Genomic DNA, 10745 nt, shown 5'->3' with positions numbered 1-10745 from the left:
ATTCGAGACATACGGAAACAAATATTTAGCATTGCGAGCAGTTTATTTTTTATTTCCTGTTAAAGGGAAGTGTTTATGTTTTGAGTTCTTGGAACTGAATCATGGATGAAGATGTAAGGATTGTGTTTTCAATATTATGTTAAGTTTCAAATTAATTAGTGTTGACAGTTTTGTTAATGAATTTTGACACAAACTTGTCATGCTTATGATCCGTAGCCAAGCGGTATGGGGCCAATGTCATTCAAGGGAGATAATTCTATGTTCTAACACTAGTGATTTCATACTAACCACTTGAATGGTTGATACTAGTTTTAATATTCATAGGGAAACGCGTTACTCACATCCTCAAAGTCACTGCCCACCCCAAAATGAATATGGAAAAACTTTGACCGTACCCCTTCATATCAAAGGCTCTAAAGACTAACCCTAACCTAACCATTGAAAGGTGGTTACGGGTTGAACTCATGCCGTAGTCCCAATACATCTGCTGTTAACTGAGTTTGATGTCAGATTCATATATCTATTTGTATAACTGCAGGGGTAGAATTAAAAAAAATTCAGGGCAAGGCCATTTTGGCTTTGGGTTTGAGTAAATTTTTGGGGCACCAAGGCCACTGGGCAGGGCACCAAGGGCAACATTTCTTTCAAGGGTAGGGCACCAAGGCCACTTTCTGTAAAGTTTTCACTGATGCGAGTGAGAGATGAGGTTCCCTGCGCAGAACAGTCTTTATAGAGCGACTGCGCAGTTACTTCTCGGCGACCACGTGGTTCTCGGATCTGTGGCTTGTAAACAATAACAATATGGCTGCGCCCATCGAAATTGCGTGTCTAAGAGTCAGCAATAATTTCTTTGGATTTCTGTTCTTATGGACGAATACACGGCAAGTGACAAATGCTGCAAAGTTCAATTTAGTTGGTACCAGGCATGTGAAGGGCATTAGGGCATACAAGGAAGGCAACCACGGCTACTTATGGCCGTGGTCACGGTCCAATTTATCAGGGCACCGCGTCCAGTAACAAGGGCACCTACGGCAATAGCCGTAGTGCCGTGGGCCAAAATCGATCCCTGTAACTGGAAGATGTGACCAAATTGGCTACATGAATTTGCGTGACATGCAAACTTCACGTTTTAAATTGACCAGGTGTTATTGTTAAGACAGTACTCCTCTAGCCTCCGATTACTTTTTTAACCAGTTACAGCCCTCTCAAAGGAAGGCTTTTGGACTGGTAGGCATATTGAATGGTATATAATGCACTTTATTGCTTAATATCAAGAAGTACTACTGGCATAGGAAGCGGGGGTGCAAGGGGGGCTATGTGTAAGATAGATATATATATATGTGAAAGGAAGGCTAAGCAAGGCTTGCTTTAGTGATTGGTATAAACCTGAAAGATATTGGTATTTCTAAGAAACTATTCAAATTTTTTAACTTGCTGTTGGCTATTTGTCGGTAATTGTCGGTAATGGTCACTACTTTTTAGTATATCCGATACTGTCTGTCTTCCGATCTTGAATTTCAAAGCTAACTTTTTCTGTTTATACAAAGATTTTGCTGAAAATTCATCGATTAATTTTATTTTATGTTCTAAGAAGAGTTCGATACATTGCCGTTTTTTGGTCGCTCTGCTTTTGCAACTGCAGTAAGACAACGCAAAACGGAAGCGTCATTTGTATTCATGCAGATACTAAACAACAGATTGGTCTAATATAATGTAGGTATGAACATATAAAAATCATAATCCGATTTATCTTGTTACCTATACCCTTTATAACAGGTATGATTCAGTTTATTAAGCCTTCAAAGAGGGTCGATTATTTCATAACACTTTGCTGTCCTAATTACTGAAGAACTGCCATCATTGTTTCAAAGGTGACCACTGACAGATAGTAGAGGTAAGATCTCGTACCAATGTAGACAGAGCTCATTACTACATAAACTGTTCTTTTGTTCCTGAATTTGCATGCGAAGTCCGAAATAGACAGCATCCAGTGTATGCAGAGTTTTGTTCCTAATAAATTAATGTTAGCTGGACGGGACTTTAAAATTGTGCCAGTTTACACAAATCCAGTTTACACAGATGCCGATTTGGACAGAGTCCACTGTATATTGGTGTATTTAAATAATAAAATGGATAAATGTGACTGCTATTATATATAATGGGCAGCCGTTTTGTTTAATCCCAGTGAATATGCCCTCTGGCGAGCAGGTGGTTAGGTAATACATCAGGAATTAGTCTTTGAACTGAAGAAAGAAATGTACCAAATTTTTGCGGGATGATAAAACAGGCATGCATCGCAATGTTCTGTTATAATATCCATCCCAGTAAGCCAGCAATAAGTATATATTATTTTTCATTACAAAATAAACCACCAGTCAAAGTCGAAATAACTGTATCATGTTTTGTCCATGACTTAACCGACGTACTGAAATGATAAATGGAGTGTTTTCTCAGTTAACTGGTCTATTTGTTTTAATTGCCTCCATCTGTGATTCCTGATTGGCAGGTGTATATTTGGCAGGTAATCAGACAAGCAATTACCGCCATCTAGACACAAATATACATACCGGTATTATTAACATCATAGCGTATTGTGAAATAATCTGCCACCCCTAAAATGGTAATGGACATTATCAGCCAATAGTAGTTATTTACTAGCCCAACATTGAATATCACTAGCCATGGGAGTGGGGCTATCATAATCTAGAAGTCCAGAATCGTATGAATCTGACATCAAACTCATTTGACTACAGATCTGTATATCGGACTACGCCAGTTGACATTATCAGCCAATAGTAGTTATTTACTAGCCCAACATTGAATAACACTAGCCATGGGAGTGGGGCTATCATAATCTAGAAGTCCAGAATCGTATGAATCTGACATTAAACTCATTTGACTGCAGATCTGTATATCGGACTACGCCAGTTGCTGGTATCATGTGATGCCTAATATATGATATTTATAATTTAATTAAATTATTGGTGCTTGTTTTTCAGCAAAGCTTGAAGATCTGTATGCGAGATGTTAATCCGCACATTGTGTGCTCCTTGTGTGCAGGCTATTTCATCGATGCCACCACTATTACTGAATGTCTTCACACATGTAAGTATAGATCTATGTAGTCTGGTATATATCATCATGTGCCATCAGACTGTATTTGATGTCAAATTGTCTTCTGTATATGCACCAAAGAGGGAGTTGTGAGACTACATGTAAGTTGGCCACACTGCAGAATTTTCATCTTTCAGCAGCCCATAGGTGATTATGGTGTTGAAATGTTAAGAAATTGGACACTACAAATTTTAAACAGCTCAGTTCTTTTAATATTGTCTATCTAAAAATAAAAATAAATATATCCATTAATGTTGTAGATTTTAGGGTGTGTAATTTTACCCTCCGAACCCTCTGGCAGAAACCCTGACATGGACAATGTTTTTGCTGATGTTTTATTTCAAAGTATCAATCCATTTTTTTGTTATAAAGGAAATGATTGTTACCATTACTTTCCAGTTATTATATTCATAATTAAAAATTTCTGGACAGACAGAAAGTAAATTGTGTTGTATATATTTACAATGTAAAACTGATCACCAATCATATACACACTGTCTCGACTTTTTTCTTTTTTCTTTTTTTTTTTTGAACATGAATGTGTGTAAGATAATAAGAGAATATAACATTTTAACATTTGAATTTATCATGTTTTTAAATTGCAGATTGCAAGAGCTGTATAGTAAAATATCTTCAGAGCAGTAAATGTTGTCCACAATGCAGTGTCAAAGTTCACGAAACCCAACCATTGTTCCATCTCCGAGCTGACCGCACAATGCAAGATATCGTCTTCAAACTTGTACCAGGCTTGTTTGAAAGTAAGTAATTTATTTATATGTCCATACAGTTCTCTTTATAAATGGCAGTTCATTTTTTACTAATACAGATCTATGCATAGCTGGTGTGTTGAGCTGTTTTAATTAATTTTTCCATCATTCATTCATTGATAAAAATTGTACTTCGTTTCAACAAATTATCATGTTTTTTTGTTGTTGTTTTTTAAAATTATTATTCTCTTCTCTTTTTTTTATTCCACTGCCCCCTTTCCATTTACTCCTTTGAATTCCATCTCATTTCTTCCCAATCTGGCAACTCCTCCTAACTTTCAACTTTTTTCACTGTTCACCTCCACACCCTAGTCTTTGTCTCTCCAACCGCAACAGGTGTTTGTCTCTTGTGGCTGTCTGTGCCACATGCCTGTTATTCCCCATCAGACCGGCCTCGGTGGCGTCGTGGTAGGCCATCGGTCTACAGGCTGGTAGGTACTGGGTTCGGATCCCAGTCGAGGCATGAGATTTTTAATCCAGATACCGACTCCAAACCCTGAGTGAATGCTCCGCAAGGCTCAATGGGTAGGTGTAAACCACTTGCACCGACCAGTGATCCATAACTGGTTCAACAAAGGCCATGGTTTGTGCTATCCTGCCTGTGGGAAGCGCAAATAAAAGATCCCTTGCTGCTAATCGGAAGAGTAGCCCATGTAGTGGCGACAGCGGGTTTCCTCTCAAAATCTGTGTGGTCCTTAACCATATGTCTGACGCCATATAACCGTAAATAAAATGTGTTGAGTGCGTCGTTAAATAAAACATTTCTTTTCTTTCCCCATCAGTTTGTAGCTGTGGGCTGAGTCTGACCACTTCAGAAAGTGTTCAGTAGTTACTTCTGGCATTAAGAGGCACTTGTAACCAATTGTCATATGTTTGTGTTGGCATATTTAAGTCTTCTTGTAAAAATATAGTTATTTTTAAGTGTATGCTTTACATTTCAAATGATATGCATCAGTGAAAACAAGTTAGTGTTTTGTTTTGTAAAATTGTATTCTTATGTGTAAGTTTAGAAATATTTTGTTTTAGATGAGGAGAAAAGGCGGGCAGAGTTCTACAAATCACGAGGTGATCTCAATCCTAAAAAAGACAAAGAAGCTACAACACAAGGTTTACTTAAAATTTATTCATAATTCCATGTCTATCTTCTGCAGAAATTGAAACAAAAATATATTATTAAAATTTAATTCTAAATTCAAATATAAGCCATGTTAAATATTTTGTCAGATTTTATGTCAACTATAACTAGATAAAGAATTTCGGTATTAAACAAATTTATGTATCTTTTGTTTAAAAACACAAATGTATGTTGTTGTTTTTAAATAACCTTTCCAGGTACTTTTAAAGAACTTTAAGTTGTCTGACTTTTCATATTTTTATTCCAGGGGAAAATGCAAGTGGTCCTCGGCTGTCCAGTATTATCAACAAACCACAAGGCTACAAGTACAGATATGATGAACAAATATGTTTATGTTTGGAAAGATTCAGGTACATACGGTGAAGAAATGTCATTATGTTTGAGTCACTTCAATAGCTTGAAATGTGTGGATAATAAGTGAAATAAAATTTGGTAAATGTTTGATGTTTTAAAAATATGTAACCTGATCTCTCCATTTTTTTCCCACCCTTTCTCTCTGCTTTAATTTTTCTGTACTTTTTCAAGAAAAAGAATGAAGAAGCCATATGACAGAGTGGATTATATTGCAGCCTTTTTTGGGAGGTGGGGGTCTTCTGGGATGTTTGAGCTAGTTTATAAGGTGGGTGAAGGGGTGCACTTTGGTAAGAGGTCAGGTTACGGATTAGTGACATGAAGAACATCTAGGTTTGTTTTTGTATCATATTATATAATATGTGAAATCAAAGTTTAAAATCTGTTACAACATCACAGATTGTGTTTTGCAGCACACAAACAGTACAGCACTATGGGAAACGTTTTCAGCTGCAGAACCTTGAGAAGAAGTTTATCCGCTGCTCCATCCGTGTTCTCATCGCACACATTAAAGCCATGCTGCACAAAAAACTCAACATCCCTACCACTTTGGAGGTATAGTTAACCGTACAAAGGTCTATTTTATAACAGAGGTGGATCCAGGGTTGAGGCTCTAGGGAACCCATCTGCGCTAAATATATTCAAATGTCTTCTCCTTATTCCTTTTTTTTTTAGGTTTCTTAAAAAAAAAATCCTTTTAGTTTGGTGCAGAGTCCCCTCCCACCCCCCACCCCTAAAAAGGAAGAGTTTTTGCTGGATCCACCCTTGAGTTACCTGAAAAAATCTCTGTTATAAGTCGTACAGCAGTGTTTCACAAAATAATATTTAAAAAAATGGTAGTTTTAGTGGAGTTTGTTAATATAATGCAGATTGGTACCTTTCTTGGCAGGAATAATTTTTAAAACAACCCATTTCTAGTAAGTTTCAGGTTTGCAGTAAATGTGGTGTTTTTCTTTTAGTTGTAGAAAACAAAATTGTCAATTGCACTAAATCCTATACATTAAAATTTGTCCACTATGAGAACCTGTTAAAAGTTACTTACTTACTTATATTTTATATGTGAATATACTATGAATAGATAGGTTTAAAAAGTAAACAAATATTGCAAGAGTGGGATGTGTAACATTGTTATAGGTTTAGGTTTGGTACTAGGTTAGTATTGGTTTGGTAAATATGAATGTATAAGTAATGAGGTATGTGCGTTTCAGTTTGATGTTTCGTGTGAGGAGGAGGACCTGGCTGATGAGATGTCACTCAAACAGATTTATCTCATGAACTGGTATGAGAAGGTAGGTTTTTCTCTCACCTTGTAGGGTGGGATTTAACTCGGTCGGTTGCATCGCAGAATAGAACCATCTTGGTGGATCTATTCAAATTAATGGGGGTTTTCTCATTCCAACCAGTGCACCACAACTGGTCAAAAGCCGTGGTATGTGCTTTCCCGTCTGTGGGAAAGTGCATATAAAAGATCCCTTTCTGCATTAGGAAAAATGTAGCAGGATTTCCTCTGATGACTACGTCTTAGAATTACCAAATGTTTGACAAAGTGTTATTTCAAATTTTATATTGCAAATCCTTATTATAACTGTTTTTCAAATTAACCATATCTGAATTTTATAAGTAGTGTGATTGTATGAAATGTAAGTCTCTGTTAAGACAGAATCTTACAAATATGACAAGTAAATTAAATGACTATATATTTATGATTACTTATCCAACATGTTGAATATGAAATTTTTGTGAAAACAATTTTTTTTAATTTGTTAGGTGAATATTATAAAGTGATTAATAGTGGATCGATTGGATATAATATGAGCATCCTTAAATCATGACCCGGTTTTTGGTATAAAGTCCTGTGCACTTTTAATTACAAAATCTCTGTTTGCACCATTCGTTATCCCAGTGGTAAAGCGCTCACTTGATGCGCGGTCAGTTTAGGATCAATCCCCGTCAGTGGGCCCATTGGGGCTATCTCGCTCCAGCCAGCGCACCATGACTGGTACATCAAAGGCCGTGGTATGTGCTATCCTATCTATGGGATGGTGCATATAAAAGATCCTTGCTGCTAATTGAAAAGTAGTCCATGAAGTGGCAACAGCGGGTTTTCTCCCTCAATATCTGTGTGGTCCTTTACCATATTTTGGACGCTATATAACCATAAATAAAATGTGTTGAGTGCGTCGTTAAATAAACCATTTTCTGTTAATAAAAATGTTTGTCCAACCTAGCACTGACATTGTCCATTCCTGCATTCGAAAAACAAAACAATTTAATCATATTTTCTGTTTTGATATTTCAGGAAACACCAATGCTGTTATACTACAGATTTCAAGAAGGCAATACATAAATATCTGAAGATTGTGAAATATGAACATAACCATGAACAAATCATTGCTTTGGAATCTTTACCAAGATGCCTTACACACCAGTGCCATATTGAACTTGTTTTTGTTTAAAACTATATATCACAAAAGCCAGACTGGTTTATCAGTTGGTGTGTGTTGATAAGAATGAAAAGAAATAACTGTGCGACAGTATTTAGACAGGTTGTGAATGATCAAGTGTTGGGTGCAATAATGATATATATGCAGAATTTTTAATAATGCTTTAAAAAATAAGGAAAATAGTTAGCCAGTGCCTAGTACATATGGAAAGGACTGGAATGTTTAACAGCTTCGCAGACTCATCCTGAATAATCACTTCAATCAGCGGTCAAATTGTTATACATTTTATAAAAATCCACTAGCCATGGGATCAGTGATTTTAACAATGTACTAGCCATGATTAAAAATGTACTAGCCCTACTTTAAATAAATACAATTTTACTAATAGTAATAATCCAATATGTCACCTAAAGAGGAAGATGGAGCTTAAAACCTCTTAGATTGGGAAGAGTGGGCAGGATATTCATATTTACAAAATATGTAAATGCAACATTTGACAAGGTTTTTTTCCCACTAGCCGTCGGGCTAGTTATGCTAGTTATTTACTAGCCTAACACTGAATATCACTAGCCATTGGAGTGGGGCTACCATAATCTAGAAGCCCTGTGTTATAATAGCTTTTGTACGTGTAGGTGAGAGGATTACAAGTTAATAGTGTTTATTATCTATTATCCTGGATAGGGCATTACATGAAAATGTACAAGTTATGACCTTTTATAATCACTGGAAATGCTGGTTGGAATGACAGAACTATTGGTTCCATTATGAACAGTAAGGAGCAACAGAACCAGCTTTTTTTATGTCCAATTTCTTCTACCAGTCTTGGTAATACTGATCTGTTTTACAGACCCATCTGTTCAATATTCTAGTTGTTTTATCAAAGCTTGTATCTGTGATTGTAGCAATTTGATTGTCAGCACTTTCATGACACCTGTAAGGACTGTTTTTGTTTGTAAAATATTGTTTCATGTTCTTGGTTTAGTTGTTTTCTTTCTTTGGCCATCAAGAAATGTATCTGCCACATTACTGATGATGAAGTTCTTTGAATAGTGTTAATTTCAGTACTTAATCCAAGATTACGGTCATTATACTGGGTACAGTGGTACAGCGCTTGCTAGATGCACGGTCAGTGTGGGATCGATCCCCGTTGGTGGGCCCATTGGGCTATTTCTCGTTCCAACCAGTGCACCACGACTGGTATATCAAAGTCAGTGGTATATACTACCCTGTCTGTGGGATGGTGCATATAAAAGATCCCTTGCTGCTAATCAAAAAGAGTAGCCCATGAAGTGGGAACAACGGGTTTCCTCTCTCAATATTTGTGTGGTCCTTAACCATTTGTCTGACGCAACATAACTGTAAATAAAATGTTGAGTGCGTCGTTAAATAAACCATTTCTTTTCTTTTATACTTGTTTATGTAGTAGTTAAGCCAAATTAACTTAAGGCTGATAAGTACAGAGTTCAAATCCTGTTAACGGTTCTCATCCAAGTGACTTTGTCAACTCGATGGCCACTATAATATATAACCACTAACCCACTGTCCTGAACTATCTGCCCAGATAGTTGAAGTGTCACCAGGAAAGCATACTTGAACTATTATTGGATATTATAAGCATGGGGAAAAAAAAGTTAAAATGAAATTATGTTTATGGTCTACTGGACACATTCAATACTTTACTGGGTCACAATTTCATGTCAAATTTTGGCTGCTGAACATGAACAACACAAATAAGACAAAACATACATAATTTATTAAAATTTACTGTAAAATACATCGTTAACAGCAACAGATTTTGTTTAATACATTCAGACATTGAAGACATGGGTAACATTGTTCTAGCAAAAAAAGATAGCAAAGGTGGGATGAAATACCATGTGCAACTTTTCTTTTTTGTTGTTGCTTGTTTACAATATTTCACCAAGGTGAAATGCAACAAAAATACTCGATGATTTAGTAAGGGCCATTTTATTCACGGTCTCCTTTTATCCCGCATCTAAAACGCATCGTTATTCAATATATTTGTTTAAATGTCTGGAGATAATCTCAGATTGTAATGGCTAAAACACAAGGCCTAGGAATAGTTATAAATTACAAAAGTTGGAATCAAGGTTTTAGGGGTTTTTTTTAAATTTTGTAATAAAAAGTGTTTTGGGTGGGACAAAAAGGAAACCCGTATATACGAAATGACCCATAACAAGTTGCCATCTAACTGGATTAGCGCAATAATTGACCTCTCACAGGTTTGGCTTAAAACTATGGGTTTGTTTGTTGATGGTATGTCAGTGAATATTTCATTTCAAATTGAAACAAATCGGAGTTAACACATTCAAGATGTCACCAGGGGCCTAATTCACTAAACTCTTGCAATTTGCGAACTCGCAGTGCAATGCTAAAAGACTTACAAAGAGGATGCTTTGTTGTCTAGCAAAGCCTGAGAGACCTTTGTAAATTAGGCCCCTGACCAATACTAATCTGCTTTGTCTTGTTCGAACTGCACACAAATTCTTAAAGATTGTTTAAAATAATGTTTTTCTCTACCTCTGCCCAATATAATGTATAAATTTAAAGTGACAGACACTAGTTTATTTAAACACTACAACATATTTTTCAGTATTATAGCCGTTTTTGATAATTTAGATTAGAAGTACTTACATTTTAATATTTAGAATATTAATTTTCTTACAATTGAAGTGGTTCTGGTCATCCAGCTTTTTGCAATACCCCAAAATGCATTTTTCATAATTCACAAAATGCACATTCGTCTGAGAAGTAATGGTCATCAAGACGAGCTCTAGTTATTTTTAGATGGCATTTCTCCATTTAAACATCAGACTTTACTTTCTCTTGGTAATAACCTTATCTAAATGTGTGTTGCAGGTTTGTAGATTAACTAAACTTAGTGTCCATTTCCACGGGCTGAAACTAGCCAAA

General features: G+C 36.1%; 1 protein-coding gene across 2 annotated transcripts; it reads left to right on the top strand.

Moving 5' to 3' along the window:
• The first annotated feature begins 19 nt into the window (after positions 1-19).
• LOC121384454 (polycomb group RING finger protein 1-like) lies at positions 20-8781 on the top strand. Of its 2 annotated transcripts, none has more exons than XM_041514853.1 (8): positions 20-113; positions 3000-3105; positions 3720-3872; positions 4908-4988; positions 5264-5366; positions 5781-5922; positions 6576-6656; positions 7667-8781. In XM_041514853.1, the coding sequence occupies exons 1-8, from the start codon at positions 102-104 to the stop codon at positions 7712-7714; spliced, it is 726 nt and encodes a 241-aa protein (XP_041370787.1). In that variant the 5' UTR covers positions 20-101; the 3' UTR covers positions 7715-8781. The 2 variants fall into 2 exon arrangements, with proteins under 2 accessions (XP_041370787.1, XP_041370788.1); XM_041514854.1 differs by lacking the exon at positions 20-113 and adding an exon at positions 155-1717.
• The last annotated feature ends 1964 nt before the right edge of the window (positions 8782-10745 follow it).

This window comes from Gigantopelta aegis, chromosome 10, assembly GCF_016097555.1.
Source record: "Gigantopelta aegis isolate Gae_Host chromosome 10, Gae_host_genome, whole genome shotgun sequence".
NCBI lineage: Eukaryota > Metazoa > Mollusca > Gastropoda > Neomphalida > Peltospiridae > Gigantopelta > Gigantopelta aegis.
This window is presented reverse-complemented; position numbering and strand designations above follow the sequence as displayed.

Bases quoted from the DNA above. Each gene is read 5' to 3' on its own strand.
- LOC121384454 (XM_041514853.1), top strand. The intron at 4,989-5,263 runs GTTTACTTAAAA...TTTTTATTCCAG, and splicing joins CAAAGAAGCTACAACACAAG to GGGAAAATGCAAGTGGTCCT. The intron at 5,367-5,780 runs GTACATACGGTG...TGTGTTTTGCAG, and splicing joins TTATGTTTGGAAAGATTCAG to CACACAAACAGTACAGCACT.